The sequence below is a fragment of the Amblyraja radiata genome, chromosome 20 (assembly GCF_010909765.2).
Source record: "Amblyraja radiata isolate CabotCenter1 chromosome 20, sAmbRad1.1.pri, whole genome shotgun sequence".
Classification (NCBI taxonomy): domain Eukaryota; kingdom Metazoa; phylum Chordata; class Chondrichthyes; order Rajiformes; family Rajidae; genus Amblyraja; species Amblyraja radiata.
In genome coordinates, this window is record NC_045975.1 from 7,288,103 (window position 1) to 7,307,599 (window position 19,497).

General features: G+C 47.5%; 1 protein-coding gene across 6 annotated transcripts in view; it reads right to left on the bottom strand.

Annotated features, from left to right (window-relative positions):
- Nucleotides 1-19,497, bottom strand: part of shank2 (SH3 and multiple ankyrin repeat domains 2) — a 624,608-nt gene that overhangs the window by 19,617 nt on the left and 585,494 nt on the right. For 4 of the 6 annotated variants that reach the window (XM_033038734.1, XM_033038735.1, XM_033038731.1 and 1 more), the window contains 4 exons: nucleotides 12,238-12,261; nucleotides 7,650-7,709; nucleotides 5,951-6,081; nucleotides 3,523-3,634 (listed from right to left, as the gene is read on the bottom strand). In XM_033038734.1, coding sequence (XP_032894625.1) covers nucleotides 3,523-3,634; nucleotides 5,951-6,081; nucleotides 7,650-7,709; nucleotides 12,238-12,261 — 327 coding nt within the window. The remainder of the gene's footprint in view (nucleotides 1-3,522; nucleotides 3,635-5,950; nucleotides 6,082-7,649; nucleotides 7,710-12,237; nucleotides 12,262-19,497) is intronic. The other 2 variants (XM_033038733.1, XM_033038732.1) reach the window with 1 other exon arrangement.

Genomic DNA, 19,497 nt, shown 5'->3' on the forward strand with positions numbered 1-19,497 from the left:
CGGGACCATTCTGGGTCCCGACCTAAACATCAACTACCCATGTTCTTCAGTGATGCTGCCTGACCCGCTGAGCTACTCCAACACTCGGTGTCTTTTTTGTTGTTGTAAACCAGCATCTGCAGTTCCTTGTCCCTGATGCACTGTATTGGACCACGTGGCAAACAATATTTCAAATAGCGACAATATGTGAACCTTTAGTGCCGTGCCTATTGAGTTGGTGCTCCGTAATCTTGGCGTTCGTTCCAGACACCGAAATCCAAAGGAGGGGTTAGGATACAAAGATTAGGGTCATTATTCCATCCGCTGATATATGAAGTTGTACCATACTGTTTCACCAAGCCTAGTCATTTACATTGGAAACTCAGGTAATGTCGGGTAATGAAGAGACTATCTTGAACATTGAAATCATCAGAGGATTGATATTCTTAACGTTCACGATCTTTGTCCATAGCACATCATTTTATTATATATAAAATGTTCTTTGGACAAAGATCGTCCAAAAGTGTGTGTATATATATATACACACACACACACACACATTATATATATATATATATATATATACACTACGTACCATGGATATAGATAGGAAAGATAGAGAGTCATTTCCGCATGCTCAAAATATCAAATACTAGAGAGCATAAGTTTAAGGTGACGGGGAAAGTTGTAAGGAGATAAAGAGAAGGCAAGTTATCAATGCTTTCTAAGTACTTATCGCAAAAGAACTTGCCTTGCAAATCTACTTACATGCCTCTTAAAACTTGCTACCATATCTCCTTCCAACACCTCCCCAGGTGGTGGGTGGAAGGAGATATGGTAGCAAGTTTTAGGAGGCATTCAGACAGACACATAAACAGGCAGGGAATAGCGGGTCTTAAGGAGGGTCTCGACCCAAAACGTCACCCATTCCTTCTCTCCAGAGACGCTGCCTGTCCCGCTGAGTTGCTCCAGCATTTACTCTCTATCTAGGGAACAGAGGGATACAGACCATGTGGAGGAGGTGGGATTAGTTCAATTGGCATCGTGATCAGCATGGACATGGTGGGCTGAAGGGCCTGTTCCTGTACTGTGTTGTACTGTTCTATATTCTCAGAACGAACAATGGAAAGTAGCACTCAGTGAATAGTGCAAATAACTCATCTGCTGGACCTGTTGCCTTCAAGAGGAAGACATCAGTCATTGATAATATGGCTCAGATGTTAATGTGCTCACTGCAATCTTCTCCCTCTCGCTGGTATTATAAAGGAGGCATTAAGGATATTTACTTTTTACAGGTTACCAATTTCATTAAAATACTGGAGCCTTGAATTGGTTCCAAGCCATTAAGCATCTACACAATGAAGCTTGTCAACAGCAGTTCCTACTCTTGTGCGGCTGGGAAAGTGAGTCATAAATCATGGCAGCCAGAAGCATTCACTAACTGATCTGCATGAGCCAGGTTGTTACACGGTGCTGACATGAATCAAAGACGCAGGATTCTTTCCTGGTTCCTGGCCCGTTGTTACAGTTTCATGTACCACCCAAGGTTCTTCCAGTTGTAGAGTGGTGCATCCCCTGATTCCCAATACCTACTCAAAGCCAGAGAACCAAATACTGTATGCTTCTTCCAAGGAAAGACCCAAGATGTTTGGAGTAACTCAGCGGGTCAAGCAGCATCACTGGATAATAGAATAAAGGGGAGGCCATTTAAGACTGAGGTGAGAAAAAGCTTTTTCACCCAGAGAGTTGTGAAGTTGTGGAATTCCCTGCCACAGAGGGCAGTGGAGGCCAAGTCACTGGATGGATTTAAGAGAGAGTTAGATAGAGCTCTAGGGGCGAGTGGAATCAAGGGATATGGGGAGAAGGCAGGCACGGGTTATTGATTGGGGACGATCAACTATGATCACAATGAATGGCGGTGCTGGTTCGAAGGGCTGAATGGCGTCCTGTTGCACCTATTTTCTATGTTTCTACGAGGAATTTGCGACAATTCGGGTCTGAACCCTTCTTCAGACATTTGGGTTCCGAACCCGAAATGTCACCCATTCCTTTTCTCCAGAGATGCTGCCTGACCCGCTGAGTTACTCCACCATTTTGAGTCTAAACCAGCATCTGCAGTTCCTTCCTACACATACTTCCTTCAAATGTAGGCAATCCATTTATTTGTCTTTATTGACCGGGACAATAAGAATCAGGAAGTCGTGACGCATCTTTATAGCATTTTGGTTGGGCCGGCATTTGGAGTATTGTGTGCAGTTCTGGTCATTCCATTACAGGAACGATGTGGAACCTTTGGGAAGAGTGCAGAAGAGGTTTACCAGAATGCTGCCTGGATCGGAGAGCGCTCCGTATAAGGAGAGGTTGGACAGACTCGGATTGTTTTCTCTGGAACACCGACCGGAGATTGAGGGGAGACCTGATAGAAGTGTATAAAATGATCACAGGCCTACATTGGGTCGGCAGTCAGAATTTTTTTCCCCAGAGTGAAAATATCAAAGGCGGGAGGGCATAACATTGAGGGCAAAAGGAGAATGATTCATTGAGTTGTGTGGGACAAGTGTTTTTACACATAGAGTGGTGGTGGTGCTTAGAATGGGCTGCCAGGGGATGTGATGGAGATATGATGGTGACATTTGAAAGGCATTTGGAAAGGCATGCAGATGTGGACAGATGTGGCTCACTTGCAGTGCATGCAGATGAGATTTGTTCCAATTTCCATTTAGGTCAAGGAAGAATGGGAGAGGAGCGGGAAGCATCGCGGGCATTACTTGGAAAGAAATCAAGTGCAACTGTACAAGCAGCTGGACACAAAATGCTGGAGTAACTCGGCGGGCCAGGCAGCATCTCTGGGGACAAGGAAGAGGTGACGTTTCGGGTCGAGACCCTTCTCCAGATCTTCACCTGTTCCTTTTCTATAGAGGCGCTGCCCAACTCACTGAATGACACCAGCATTTTGTGTCCATCTTCGGTGTAAACCAGCACCTGCAGTTCCTTCCTGCACATTGCCACAGTACAAGAAAGGCTGGCTCTGTCCTGGGGGCGGAGTTGGAGTTGGATTCATGGGAGGTTGGTCTTGCAGGGGAGAATGCTCCTCAAACTTCGGAGCATCTTGGACAATATAGCTCACCCCCTCCATGACCACACTGGTCAGTCTGAGGAGCACCTTCAGCAACAGACTGGTTCCACCAAGATGCAGTGCATAACGCCACAGGAGATCCATTTTCCCTGTGGCTATCAAACTGTACAACTCCTCCCCCTTCTGTTCCCCTCTCCCCCGCCCCCCCCCTCCTCATTTTCCACTTCTTTTCAATTCTTTCCATTCAACGCTTTAATTTCATGTTTCATGGGTATCATGTGTTTTTATGACTGGCAGATCAATTGCCCTCCTGGGATATATACAGTTCTATCATGCCGTATCGTACAATAAATTATTTGAGATTTGATACACAGCTTTTAAACATGACATATAAACCAAATGCAACATTTGACGTTGGCAGGTAATTAAGGTTCGAATTCGCACGAGCTAAACCTTGGCCGTATTACCTATGGATTTCTGTCTCCGCATCGTTCCACGTGGGATCTCTAGGTAGGAGCTGTTATGGCTCCCCGGGACTGTAGGGGGCATGACAGCGATACCTTGCCGGTCGTAGATTGACTGAAAATAGAAAAGGAAAGTTAACTTCAATGCTGATGGGCAGAGTGGCGCAGCGGTAGAGTCGCTGCCTTACAGCGCTTGCAGCGCCGGAGTCCCGGGTTCAATCCCGACCTTGTCTGTACGGAGTTTGTTCGTTCTCCCCGTGACCGCGTGGGTTTTCTCCGAGATCTTCGGTTTCCTCCCACACTACAAAGGCGTACAGGTTTGTAGGTTAATTGGCTTGGTGTATGTGTAAACTGTCCCTAGTGAGTGTAGGGCAGTGTTAATGTGCAGGGATCGCTGGTTGGTGCGGGCTCGGTGGGCCGAAGGGCCTGTTTCCGTGATATATCTCTAGACTAAGCCAAGCACAGATCTCGTGGCATGCTGTAAACAAACGGCTAGAGGAACTCTGCGAGATGACGCCTGTCCATTTCCCTCCACAGATGCTGCCTGACCCACTGAGTTCCTCCAGTATATAGACACGAAATGCTGGAGTAGCTCAGCGGCTCAGGCAGCATCTCTGGAGAAAAATAATTGGTGATGTTTCGGGACATAGAAACATAGAAAATAGGTGCAGGAGGAGGCCATTCGGCCCTTCGAGCCAGCACCGCCATTCATTGTGATCATGGCTGATCGTCCCCAATCAATAACTCGTGCCTGCCTTCTCCCCATATCCCTTGACTCCACTAGCCCCTAGAGCTCTATCTAACTTTCTCTTAAATCCATCCAGTGATTTGGCCTCCACTGCCCTCTGTGGCAGGGAATTCCACAAATTCACAACTCTCTGGGTGAAAAAGTTTTTACTCACCTCAGTCCTAAATGGCCTCCCCTTTATTCTAAGACTGCGGCCCCTGGTTCTGGACTCGCCCAACATTGGGAACATATTTCCTGCATCTAGCTTGTCCAGTCCTTTTATAATTCTATATGTTTCTATAAGATCCCCCTCATCCTTCTAAACTCCAGTGAATACAAGCCTAGTCTTTTCAATCTTCCAGTGTTGCATTCTCTGAAATGTCAATGGTTGCAACATACGTTTGGGAAATGAGAGGGTGGACAGAGTGAGGCTGTTTCAGTTTCTTAAGGGGTGAGGTTTAGTTTAGAAACAGCATTAAAACAGGCCCTACAGTCAACGTTGATCATCCATCATCTGTTCACAGTAGTTCTTCATCATCCAACTTTCTCAACCGCTGCCTACACATTAGGGGCAATTTTACAGAGGCTAATTAACCTACAAAAGCCAGCACATCGTTTGGATGTGGAAGGAAACCAGACCCCATGGTCACAGGGAGAATGTGCAAACTCCACACAGACAGCCTCCGAGATTACAGAATCTACAAACCTGCACGTCTGGAATATGGGAGGAAACCGGAGTGCCTGAAGAAAATCCACGCAGTTCACAGGGATGTGGGACTGTGAGGCACACAGCTCTGTCAGCTGTCTGTGTGGAGTTTGCACCTTCTTCCTGTGACCACACGGGTATCCCCTGCCTGGTCCAGTTTCCTCCCACATTTTAAAGTCGCCAGGGTTGCTGTTTAATTGACTACTGTAAACTACCCCAGGAGGGTAAGTGTGTTGGGGGGGGGACTGGATGGATAATAGTTTACAGGAAGGAAATACGGGCATCGAGGCCACGCTTAGATTTGATGGGCTAGAATGGTGACTGGTGTCAGATGGGAACATGGGTTTCGTTGTGGAAGTAAACTAAACGCACACCTCCAGATTCAGGGACAGTTTCTTCCCAGCTGTTATTGGGTAACTGAATCATCCTACCACAACTAGAGAGCAGTCCTGAACTACTATCTACAATCAAAGTTGATCCCCGGACTATCTTTGATCGGACTTTGCTGGCTTTACCTTGCACGAAACGTTATTCCCTTATCATGTATCTATACACCGCAAATGGCTCGATTATAATCACGTACTATCTCTCCGCTGACTGGATCATAAGATCATAAGTAATAGGAGCAGAATTAGGCCATTCGGCCCATCAAGTCTACTCCGCCATTCAATCATGGCTGATCCATCTCCCCCTCCTAACCCCATTCTCCTGCCTTCTCCCCATAACCTCTGACCCCCATATAGCGCGCAACAAAAGCTTTTCACTGTACCTCGGTACACGTGACAATAAACTAAACTGAGAACGAAACTGGAATTATCCAGGAGGGTGATTGTGTTGGGGGGTGGGGGGGTTGATGGACAATAGTTTATAGGAAGATAAAGCGTGCATTGAGACCATGCTCAGATTGGGTGGGCTGGAGTGGTGTCTGGTGTTATATGAGAACGTGGATTTCATTGTGGAAGTAAACTGCAGGTAGCACAAAGCGAAGAGTTACTCACGTTTGCATCTGCTGTGGTAGGAAAGCACCTACTGGAAGGCCGCTGTTTGATCGTTGCGACGCGCGAGTCGACCGTTGCATTCTCCGCAGCCCGTGACTGTTTGGGATTCGACACGATTTCATCCAGCTTGTCTGTGAAAGACGGAACACAGCTCAGTTACTGCCTGTGGTGTTCCCCATGAGAAATGGAAGAGAATACTTCCTGCAATACTGCCTGGGCTAGAGGGTTTCAGCTACTTGGAGAAAGGTTGCATAGACTTGTGTTGAAACACAGTAGGAGGTTGTTCAGCCCATCGAGTCTATTCTGGCCCTTAATGTAATCCCACGCCTCCACTTATTTCCGGTTTGTAAGTGATCCATTACAAAGACTGGAGTGAACCATAAGTCTTTTATTAAGATCATACACAGTCTAGAGAAGGATACACACAGCTGTGCTCATCACATCAGCTTACATACTAACTGCTGCAGCAGAACCACAGGCTGTCAAAAGGCCCAGTAATTTATTCCTTCAGAAATGCCCAGTTTAGTTTAGTTTAGAGATACAGCATGGAAACAGGCCCTTCGGCCCACCCAGTCCATGCCCACCATCGATCATCCATTCACACTAGTTCTATGTTATCCCACTTTCCCATCCACACTCCAAACACACTTGGAGCAGTTAATGTGTTTGGTATAAGTGTCCATTTTAACCCTGGAATGTCGGAACTTCAGGGGAGACTTGAGGGGAGTACATGAAATTATGAGAGGCATAGATTGGGTAGACAGTCAGGATCTTTTTGCCCAGGGTGGAAGTGTCCAACACTAGAGGGCATAGCTATAAGATGAGAGGGGGAAAGTTTAAAGGAGATGCGCGGGAGGGGGGCAAGTTTATTTCCACAGAGAGTGGTGGGAGTCCGGAACGCGCTGCCAGGCATGGCGGTGGAGGCAGATACGATAGGGGTGGCGGTGCGTTTGGGTCATGTGAAAGGACAAATGGCGATCCTAAAACACTAAAATAAGGTTTAGTTTCATTTTTTTAAAATTAGTTTTCTCCCACATCTCAAAATCACGGGGGCTGTTGTTTAACTGACTAGTGTAAATTACCACAGGAGTGAAAGTGGGTGGGGGGGGGGGAGTTGATGGATAATAGTTCAGTTTAGTTCAGAGGTTCAGCGCGGAAACAGGCCCGTCGGCCCACCGAGCCTGCACCGACCAGCGATCCCCGCACATTAACACGATCCGACACACACCAGGGAGAATTTACACCGATACCAAGCCAATTTACCCACGTCTTTGGGGCGTGGGAGGCAACCAGAGATCCCGGAGAAAACCCACATGGTCGCGGGGGAGAACGTACAAACTCTGCACAGACAAGCACCCGCAGTCGGGATCGAACCCGGGTCTCTGGCGCTGTAAGGCAGCGACTCTACCCCGCTGCGCCAATATTTAACAATTTAACAATAGGCATATGGACGGGCACAGAATAGAGGGATGTGGATCGTGTACTGGTAGCTGGGATCAGTTTAACTTGGCATCATGTTCAGCACAGACATTGTGGGCCGAAGGGCCTGTTCCTGTGCTGTACTATGTTCCATACAAATAGCACAGACGACATTTCCATGCACATGACTAAACTGCAAATACTGCACAGTCATTAAGCCACATTACTGTTGCACAAAGCAGCATGCATCCTTTATTCACGCATGCATCGATTTGTTTACTTAGTGTTGTTTGAAACGCAGTCCTTCTCTTCAAACCCTCTAAATGAGATGGATCAAGATCTATGGGAGTAAGGAGAAGAAAAGGAAGGATTCAGTGAAGAGGTAGATAATATTAAACAATAAATTCATCATTTAATCACAGCACAGTTTAAAGACATTATAACCTCAAGATGCTTTTATACTTTATGTTCATAAGTCACAGGAGCAGAATTATGCCCCTGTCCCACTTAGGAAACCTGAACGGAAACCTCTGGAGACTTTGCGCCCCGCCCAAGGTTTCCGTGCGGTTCCCGGAGGTTGCAGGTGGTTGCCGGAGGTTGCAGGTAGTGTAAGCAGGTAGGGAGACTGACAAAAACCTCCGGGAACCGCACGGAGACCTTGGGTGGGAAGCAAAGTCTCCAGAGATTTCCGTTCATGTTTCCTAAGTGGGACAGGGGCATTAGGCCATTCAACCGATCAAGTCTACTCCGCCATTCAATCATGGCTAATCAATCTACCCCTTCAACTCCATTCTCCTGCCTTCTTCTCGTAACTACTGACACCCTGACTCAGTCATTGAGGAGTCATCGTGAAAATTGAAGACACCGTTAGTTAAGGGAATGTGATCACGTCTGAACAAGTAGAGTTTATACCGAAGATAGACCCAAAATGCTGGAGAAACTCAGCGGGTCAGGCAGCATCTTTGGAGAGAAGGAAGGGGTGGCGTTTTGGGTCGAGACCCTCCTTAAGACCCTTCTTGACCCGAAATGTCACCCATTCTTTCTCTCCAGAAATGCTGCCTGTCCCGTTGAGTTACTCCGGCATTTTGAGTCTACCTTCGGTGTAAACCAGCATCTGTAGTTCCTTCCCACATAAGCAGAGTTTATATTCATGGATCTTCAAAACTGAAGACGATGGCATGTCTGGAGAATTTCAGCTCTGTTGAGTATGCTGGGCTGATTCTCAAGCAGAAGCATTTGAGGGGAAATTTAATTGAGATGCACATAATTATGAGACGTGTATAAAATCACGAGAGGAATAGATCGGGTAGACGCAAAGAGTCTCTTGCCCAGGGTAGGTGAACCGAGGACCAGAGGACATAGGTTTAAGGTGACGGGGAAAAGATGTAGTAGGAATCTGAGGGGTAACTTTTTCACACAAAGGCTGGTGGGGATATGGAACGAGCTGCCAGAGGAGGTAGTTGAGGCAGGGACTATCCCAATGTTTAAGAAACAGACAAGTACATGGGTAGGACAGGTTTGGAGGGATATGGGCCAAACGCGGGCAGGTGGGTCTAGTGTAGCTGGGACATGTGTGGGCAAGTTGGGCCGAAGGGCCTGTTTCCACACTGCATCACTCTCTGCCTCTCCGCCTCCACATGAAGATGACAGAAAGGATATATTGGTGTGGTGAGAAAAATTAAGCAGTAGCCCCCGCTTTTGTCAGAGTAAATTTCACGACCAATCTGCTGAGGTAGACCAGTCATTTTACATTAATTACACCATTCAAGTTCCATGCATTCAGCAAGAGACCAAAGGATCAGATTAATTGATTTAAAAAAATCATTTCATCTTTGAACAAGTGAAACCATTTTCACACAATGCAGTTATGCACAAAACAAATGACATAAGCCTCAGTCAAGGAGCAGGAGTTGTAGATTGCAAATCCCAATTACAGACATTCATCTATTCAACATGACTTGATTCACATGAAACTGTTCGGATTAGAGTATTGATCTTTCACGTCACCTTTCATTTGCATGTTTGAGTTCTTCGCCAGAGAAAATTTGATTAAAAAAACTCTGATTATCCAGCACAGTCTATGTTGGACTGGCTGATATACGTGGCTGCAGACAGTCACAATATACTGGAGTAATTCAGCAGGTCAGGCAGCATCTCTGGAGAAACGGAATGGGTGATATTTCTGGTGTAATTTATTCTGAACCTTTTTTCGTACATCCAGTTGCCTTCGCCCCCTGACTTTCAGTCTGAAGAAGGGTCTCCACCCGAAACGTCACCCATTCCTTCTCTGCAGACATGCTGCCCGACCCGCTGAGTAACTCCAGCATTTTGTGTCTACCTTCGGTGAAAACCAGCATCCGCAGTTCCTTCCTGCACAGATATACTTGGCCACTTGGATTTATATTCCATATTAAATCCCACCATATTTTAAATTCACGTTTGAAAGAAAAAAAAAAGTTACGCAATATTTAAAATTAATTTGTCAGTGAACCAGGTTAGTTTGAAGGGAGCCCAGGGATGGATTGTGGGAAGCGGGACCCCGGTGAATCATGAGGGGATACGGTGAATATTATCCAGTGAACTATATGCCAAACCATTGTAATCACCGAACAGTGGGTCAGCTTAGTTTAGCTATTTTAGTTTGGAGATACAGTGCACAAACAGGCCCGACACTAGAGGTGCTTTCCTAACACTATCCAACACGCTGGGGATCATTTACTGTTATACCAAAGCCAATTATTTGGGCCCCATATCTGAGGAAGGATGTGCTGGCTCTGGAGAGGGTCCAGAGGAGGTTTACTAGAATGATTCCAGGAATGAGGGGGTTAAGATATGATGGGCGTTTGACAGCACTGGGCCTCTAATCGCTGGAGTTTACAAGATTGAGGGGGGTCCTCATTGAAACTTAAAGAATAATGAAAGGCATAGATAGAGTGGATGTGGAAAGGATGTTTCCGCTAGTGGGAGAGTCTAGGACCTGAGGTCACAGCCTCAGAATAAGAGGACGCTCCTTTAGAAAGGAGGTGAGGAGGAACTTCTTTGGTCAGAGGGAACCCATTGCCTAAGAGGGCTGTGAGCATCATGTCAGTGGAAATGTTTAAGGTAGAGATAGACAAATTATTGATTAGACGGGTGTCGAGGGTTATGGGGGGAAGGCACGAAAATGGGATTAGGAGGCAGCGATCAGCCATGATTGAATGGTGGAGTGGACTCGATGGGCCGAATGGCCTAATTCTACTCCTATAACTTGTGAACTTGAGAATTAACTGACACACCAGCGTGTCTTTGGAGTGTGGGAGGAGACCGGGGCACCCGGAGAAAACCCACGCGGGTCACGGGGAGAAAGTGCAAACTCCGTACAGACAGTACCCGTGGTCAGATCGAACCCGGGTCTCTGGCGCTGTCGCGGGCTATCAGAGTTTTATAGCAAGGAGGGGAGAGGATGCAGTGGGGCTGACGGTAGTACTTGCAACCAACATTCGTGGTCTGGGTCTATAAGGTGACAGTCAAAAAGTTTAAATAGTTAAGTGGTCACATCTTGTTACTTTTAATAAGTAATCTGTCAAACGTGCTTTGGAGATATTCGTCGTGGTCAGGTTACATCTGTCATCAGGGGTATCTTTTGGTTTTAATTTTTTTAAAGATGCTGCATGAAAACAGACCCGTCGGCCCACCGAGTCCACGCCGACCATCGATCACCCGTTCACACTAGTTCTACGCTATCCCACGTTCGCATCCACTCCCTCCACCCGAGGGACAATTTGCAGAGGGCCAATTAACCTACAAACCCGCATGTCTTTGGGACAACGTGCGAGGAAACTGGAGCGCCCGGAGGAAAACGCATGCGGTCATGGGGAGAACTTAATGCTTCGGTTAGATTACAAAGTGTCAAATTGGACAGACTGGATCCACCTCTTCCTTTCGTCTTCCCGCCCCCGACCCGAAACGTTGCCTATTTCCTTCACCCCATAGATGCTGCCTCACCCGCTGAGTTTCTCCAGCATGTTTGCCCACCTTGGACAAACAATTGTGCAGGTTCACCAGGGGAATATGAATAATTCAGCAGAACGCTATTTTCATGACAAGCATACATTTGTTCAACTGGGAATTTTAGAAAGGCTGCTGATTAATCCTGAAGGTTCTCTAGCACGCGGATGGTGTTACACCAGAGCTCTCTGAAGTCTTGACTATAAGAAAACACGAGTGTAATTGATACCAGCAGTTTTTTGGCCTGGATGTGGAAACAACGAACGCTGAAATTATGAACGGGAATGCAAAGGATGTTATCTCTTAAATACTTGTGACTGTTCCATCGAAATCCATTAGAGTGGCAGAGCGTGGAATTCCCTCTGTGCATGGTAACTATTCACAACGTTGCCAACGGTGGCTCAGAGCTGGAAAGGATTTATAGGGCGGCATGCTTCCAAATGGGAATCACCATTGGTAGTCGCACAAATTCCAATTCCAAGCCTACACTCTCTGCAGGGAGTGGGCACTGCGCACTGATCGATCGAAAGCCAGTGCGAAATCTCACTCAGTGTATTTCAAGTCGAACTTCATCCCAGGCAAGTGACAATGTTGAATCTGGCTAGCCCCATGTGTAGGAAGGAACTGCATTGGCTGGTTGAAACCGGAGATTAGGCACAAAAAGCTGGAGCAACTCAGCGGGTCTGGCGGCATCTCCGGGGAGAAGGAGCAGGTGATGTTTCGGGTGGCGACCCTTCTTCAGGCTGAGAGTCAGGGGGAAAGCGGAAACGGGAGATATCGATGGTGATGTGGAGAGATATAGAACAAGCGAATGAAAGATAATGGGAGAAGCAGGAGGAATGGCTATCCAACAGAGCATGCGCTTGTGTTCATATACTCACCGGTCCTCTTCTTCCGTAACGTTGCTTGGAAAGCAAAAGAGAAGGAAGCAAATAGATTTTAAGGTTGGCGAAATCCTACTTTGCTCGTCATTGAAATCTCTTGCACAGTGCAGAAACCACTTGGCCAAGGAAGGCACTGGGAACGTCTCCAGTTCCAGTGCCCTGAGCTCACTCCATCTGCCCTCTGACCAAGGGGCCTGGCAGAGCCCTGATGCACTTCCATCCATTATCATTTAATGGATGGAGCTGCTCCAGACAAATTCCTGTCCGGCATTGAATTTCCATAGAATAAACTGAAGCAAAATCCCAGAACGAATAATGTCTGCAGTACTTTGTTGCCACATGTACTAAGGTACACAAAAATTCATTTTCGTATACGGTTCAGTACAAATATCACGATACATACGCACTGACATACCTCTTAGAGAAGCATTTCAGACTCAGTACAAGTGTATAGCAGTAGCACACTGAGACATTAGTTTAGCTTAGTTTAGAGATACAGCGTGGAAACAGGCCCTTCGGCCCACGGAGTCCGCGCTGACCGGCATTAACCATGCCCTATACACACTAGGGACAATTTACACTTATACCAAGCCAATTAACCTGCATACCTGAACGTCTCTGGAGTGTGGCAGGAAAACAAAGGTCTTTGAGATAACCCACGCGGTCACTGGGGCTGTAAGGGTTACAAGCACCCGTAGTTGGGATCGAACCCTAGTCCCTGGCGCCGCAAGCACTGTCGGGCAACAGCTCTACCGCTGCACCACCGTGCCGCCCATTACTATTACACTGTTGAGACCAAGTTGTGCTAATCGGACCTGACGTACAGTTACGACATTGAGTCAAACAGCTCGGAAACAGGCCTTTGGGCCCAACTTGCCCACGCCGACCAACATGCCCCATCTACACTATTCCCACCTGCCTGCGTTTGGCCTATATCCCTCTAAATCTAGCCTATCCATGTCTGATGGGTTCTTAAATGTTGTGATAGTAGCTGCCTCAACTACCTCCTCCGACAGCTCGTTCCATACACCCACCACTCTTGGTGTGAAAACGTCACCCCTCAAGTTCACATTAAATCTTTCCCCCTTCATCTTAAACCTATGTCCTCTGGTTCTCAATGCCTTTACTCTGGACAAGAGACTCTATATACGTCTACACGATCTATTCCACTCATGATTTTGTACACCTCTATACAGTCACCCCTCATCCCCCCTGCGCTCCAAGACCTAGCCTGCTCAACCTCTCCCTGTAGTTCAGTTCCTTCAGTCCTGGCAATATCCCGGTAAATCTTTTCCGAATATTTTCAAGCTTGGCAACATCTTTCCAATAACATGGCGACCATAACTAAACACAATATTCAAACATTTGGCCACACCAACGTGTTCTATTACTAGATGTACTCAGCAGTTCAAGCAGCATCTGTGGAGGCAGAGGGATGGTCTGGAGCAAAAACAAATGCTGGAAGCAACTGGCTTCAACATTGTGGGAGAATTGTTTAGTTTAGAGATACAGCATGGAATGAATGGAAAACGGGACCTTTGGCCCACCGAGTCCACATCGACTAACAATCACGCATACACTAGCTCTATCTTATTCAACTTTCACATCCTACGCACACATTAGGGGCACAAATTAACCTCGCACGCCTTTGGAACGTAGGAAGAAACCGCAGCACTCGGAGAAAATCCGTGCGGTTACAGGGAGAACGTACAAACTCCACACAGACAGCACCCGCAGTCAGGATTGAACCTGGGTCTCTGGCGCTGTGACAACAACTCTACCGCCGCCCCACAGTGCCACCTAGTGGGTGGTGAACTGGGTACTTGGACCAAAAATGCCCATTTATTGATGTGTGAAATGGCCTCTGATGCCAGGTTGAGTGTCCTCAAAACTGGTGGATTCAACGTTTTAATTTTGCGAACATCAGCAAGGCGCAGACGGAATGAAGAAAGAACGGCACCTGCCCACACCTTCCTCAGGTGTTAGATCCCTCTGCTGATTTCTTCCTGTTTTAGCTCTGTGTTCACACTCCCATGTGGAGCCACCTTGCCCGTCCAAAAATGGGAAGGTTTCAACTGCCGTGGCTCACTGCCTGCGCCATCGCAGATACCTAACGGCTGGCCATTCCCAGCAAGTGGCACAGTGGTGGGATTGCTGCCTTACAGCTCCAGGGGCCCGGGTTCGATATAGACTCGGGCTGCTTGTCTGTACGGTGTTTGTACGTTCTCCCCGTGACCTGCGTGGGTTTTCCCCAGGTTCTCTGGTTTCCTCCCACACTCCAAAGATGTACGGTTTTGTAGCTTAATTGGCTTGATATAATTGTAAATTGCCCCTAGTGTGTAGGTTAGAGTTAATGTGCGGGGATCGCTGGTCGGTGTGGACTCGGTGGGCCGAAGGGCCTGCTTCCCCGCTCTATCACTGAACTAAACTGAAGGAGTCATTCCCAGTCCTTTTCAACACTTCTCTTTTGCAAGTAAATGATCAAATTCATTTTTTAAATCGTTCAACAGCTACCAGCCTACTATATACACAATTTTCTTCAGTTCACCAGCATCCTCGTTAATTTCTGTACAAAATTACCGATCGCTGGTCGGTGTGGGCTCGGGGGGCCGAAGGGCCTGTTTCCGTGCTGTATGTCTAATCTAAACTACACTTGAGCAGAATGGTTCTTGAGAAATGTTAGATGACGCTACCCCATCTTAAAGAAGTCAAGTGGTTTTGTCACTGAATATAGACACAAAATTCTGGAATAACTCAGCAGGTCAGGTAGCATCACTGACGAAATGCAATAGGCGATGTTTCGGGTGCAGATACTCCTTCAGACTGAGAATCAGGGGAGAGGGAGACTAGAGGTGTTAAAAGGTGCAGAACAAATCAGAGCCGGCACCGATGGCCAATGAAAGGTGGAGCCCACAATGCTCCATTGTTTGCTGGTGAAGAGGTGATAACGAAGGGATACGAACAGTGAAACTAGCACGATGACGAGGGTGCGGGAGGGACAGAGTGTGAGGGAATGCATGGGTATTCTTAAGGGTATACTGAGCTGGCCACTGACTGTGAGAAGTCCACTGTTACCCGCCAGCACTCTAACAATAGCATGAATGCAACTGAGGTGGGGGGCAGCACAGTGGCGCAGCGCTAGAGCTGCTGCCTCAACAGCGCCAGAGACCCGGGTTCGATTCTGACTAAGGGTGCTTGTCTGTACGGAGTTTGTACAATGAGAACCTTTATCTCAGGGTGGAAATTCAAAGACGAGAGGGCATAGCTTCAAGGTAAGAAGGGCAAAGGTTAAAGGAGATGCATGAGGCAAGTCATATTACACAGAGTGGCGGGTTCTTGGAATGCGCTGCCAGGAGTGGGGGTGGAAGTCGATACAACAATGGCATTTAAGGGGCTTATAGAACGGCACATGGTTACGCAGGTGGGTGATGGAGTGATGTGGATCATCTACAGGGAGAGGAGATTAGTTTAACTTGGGCTCATGTCCAGCACGGACATTGTGGGTAGAATGGCCTGTTCCTGTGCTGTACTGCTCTATGTGTCGGAAGGAACTGCAGATGCTGGTTTACGCCAAAGATAGACTAATGCCCCTGTCCCACTTAGGAAACCTGAACGGAAACCTCTGGAGACTTTGCGCCCCACCCAAGGTTTCCGTGCGGTTCCCGGAGGTTCCTGGAGGTTTTTGTCAGTCTCCCTAATGGTCGAAAGTGGTCGAAAGAAGCGGAAACCACTTTCGACCATTAGGGAGACTGACAAAAACCTCCGGGAACCGCACGGAAACCTTGGGTGGGGCGCAAAGTCTCCAGAGGTTTCCGTTCAGGTTTCCTAAGTGGGACAGGGGCATTAGTCTGAAGAAAGGTCTGGCCCTGAAACGTCATCCATTCCTTCTCTCTGGAGATGCTGCCTGTCCCGCTGAGTTACTCCAGCATTGTGTGTCTGCGTTATCCCAGGGGACAGTCTATGGAGAAAACGTAACCGAATCTTAAGCTCTTCCGTTTCTGTATTGAATTCCTCTTGCATGAAACAATGATGTTCTGCTAGCTTTCCCAATGACTTGCTGTCTCTGCAGACCAATCTACCACAAAATATCCACGTTATTATTCACGCACGGATTATTCACTTTATTTCTGATTTAGTTGCCTCCTGAATTTTTTTTATATTGGGTTTTTTTTGGCCTGCTTTTACCAAAAAAATAATTCTAACGACCTGGCTCTTCATTCACAAATTGCAGTGAATCCATGGAGAGCAGCCATGTCAATGGTTAAAGACAGGGAGAACGGGTGTATTAAGGCAATGGAATTTCTCGTAATTTACTGTTAGACCAAATTTAACTACGGAGCATGTATTGGCATGTACATTATTGTGTTGGCCATTAATTTCTACCAGATCTGAACAAATGTAATGTCCCTTCATGCACAGACTCACATCAACGCATGTTTAGATTATTGAAGGCAAGTGCAATACAAATGGGTAATTTACATCAGCTTGTCTTCCACATTGAGTTAAGGGCCTGTCCCACTGTACGAGGTAATTCAAGAGTTCACCCGAGTTCTCCCCTGATTCGAGCTCGTGTAATGTACGTAGCGGGTACGTAGCGGCTCGTACCAGTAAAAAGTAACAATTCTATTTCATCACGAGTATTATTTTTACTCGTGGCCATTTTTCACAGTGTTGAAAAAACGTCACGAGTTTACCGGATTTCCCGAGTCCTTACCGTTACTCGTACGAGCCGCTACGTGACATCCAACGAGCTCCTACGTACATTACACGAGCTCGAATCAGGGGGAGAACTCGGGAGAACTCTTGAATGACCTCGTACAGTGGGACAAGCCCTTTAATATTGGCACAAAGGCAGTGGATCGAGGATAACAGGAGAGATGCGAACACCAGATCGCCTGTTCCCCAGCAGGTGGCGTAGCGGTAGAGTTGCCGCCTTACAGCGCCAGAGACCCGGGTTCCATCCCGACTACGGGCGCTGGCTGTACCTTCCCCCCGTGACCACATGGGATTTCTCCGGGTGCTCCGGGTCCCTTCCACACTCCAAAAGATGCGCAGCTTTGTAGGTTCAATAGCGCCGGTAAAGATTGTAAATTGGCCCTGGTGTGTAGGATTGGGCTGGTGTACGGGGATCGCTGGTCGGCACAAACTCGGTGGGCCGAAGGGCCTGTTTCCACACTGTATCTCCACACTAAACTAAAAATCGAAACATTCCAAAAGGCGTGCAGGTTTGTAGGTGAATTGTCCCTAGTGCGTAGAATAGAACTGGTGTACGAGCGATCGCTGGTCGGCACGGACTCGGCATGGTGGGCCGAAGGGCCTGTTTCCATGCTGTAGGAAAGTGCCGGTGGTGAAATTGGCTTTGGTGAAATGGCGTCCCTAGGTTCTGTGTCCTGAGAACTATTGCCTGAAACGTCAGTGTTGTTCTGACAATCGCGTGGTGAAGGGGTCCTGTCACCACACAAAATGGTGTAGGAGTCATGGTGAGTCATAGACTCATACAGTGTGGGAACAGACCCTACGGCCCAACATGCCCCACTTACACTAGTCCCACCTGCCTGCGTTTGGCCCATATCCCTCTAAACCTGTCCTATCCATGTACCTGTCTAACTGGTTCTTAAACATTGCGATGGTCCCTGCCTCAACTACCTCCTCTGGCAGATCGTTCCATACACCCACCACTGCCTTGCTGGGGCAGCAGTGTGCCCTCACTCACCATTTCATTGTCTATATAATTAAGGTTTGGGGATATAACTAATGGTTTGCTTTGTGCTTTGTGCAATCTTTGCACACTGACCTCTGGGCAAGATGTCCTTGAATCTGTGCAAGCTCAAAAAAAGAAGAGATGGTGTGGGTGGGGAAACCAGAGAAGACAACAAACACCAAGGGAGATATTAGACAATAGACAATAGACAATAGACAATAGGTGCAGGAGTAGGCCATTCGGCCCTTCGAGCCAGCATCGCCATTCAATGTGATCATGGCTGATCATCCCCAATCAGTACCCCGTTCCTGCCTTCTCCCCATATCCCCTGACTCCGCTATCTTTAAGAGCCCTATCTAGCTCTCTCTTGAAAGTATCCAGAGAACCTGCCTCCACCGCCCTCTGAGGCAGAGAATTCCGCAGACTCACAACTCTCTGTGTGAAGAAGTGACCAGCGATCACCCCGTACACTGGCATTATCCTACACACCAGCGATAATTTACAATTTCACCAAAGCCAATTAACCGACAAATCGGTATGTATTTGGAGTGTGGGAGGAAACTCTTGGAGTTCTAACTTCCTGGAGAAAGCCCACCCGGGAGAACGTAAAAACTCGGTAGAAATTAATTCCTATTAAGTACAGACAGCAATCACCCTGTAGTCAGGATCGAACCTGGGTCTCTGACGCTGTGAGGCAGCAACTCTACCGCTGCGCCACCGTGCCGAGTGTGAAGTCTAAATGGGATTTCCTACAACTTCCTAAGTCTCCCGCCTCAAGCCCCAGCTCTGGCCTGCTTCCGTCTGACAAGCACACGATTGAGATCGATAGCTCAATCGTTTGAACTGTGAACAGATGTTTGGGGTGAGAGCCACGTTGCTGGAGATTACTGTGCATCTCTCCAGAGGGTTGGTTGTACATCATCAAACTGTGCACTCAGGCAGAGCATTACATGTGCAGACTTCCCGCCTTGCACTGACACCTTGCTTCCAGTATTTAAAGCTAACATTGCCAGTCCCTGAATGTACTGAAGACTAGGGTGGCCACTTAGGAAACCTGAACGGAAACCTCTGGAGACTTTGCGCCCCACTCAAGGATTCCGTGCGGTTCTGGGTGGTTGCCGGAGGTTGCAGGTAGTGGAAGCAGGTAGGGAGACTGACAAAAACCTCCGGGAACCGCACGGAAACCTTGGGTGGGGCGCAAAGTCTCCAGAGGTTTCCGTTCAGGTGGGACAGGGGCATTACAGCGCCAGAGACCCGGGTTCGATCCCGACTACAGGTGCTGTCTGCACAAAGTTTGTACGTTCTCCCCGTGACCTGCGTGGGTTTTCCCCGGGTTCTCCAGGTTTCCTCCTCATACTCCAATGACATAGTTAATTAGGTTGATTAATTAACTGCATTAATTATTTTAATTAGTAGGTTAATCGTATAGCCACCATTAAAGCAGCTGTAGTCATGTGTTGATGCATATTGAACTGCAGATGCTGGTTTAAATTAAAAAAAAGACCCAAAGTGCTGGAGTAACTCAGTGGGTCAGGCAGCATATCCGGAGAACATGG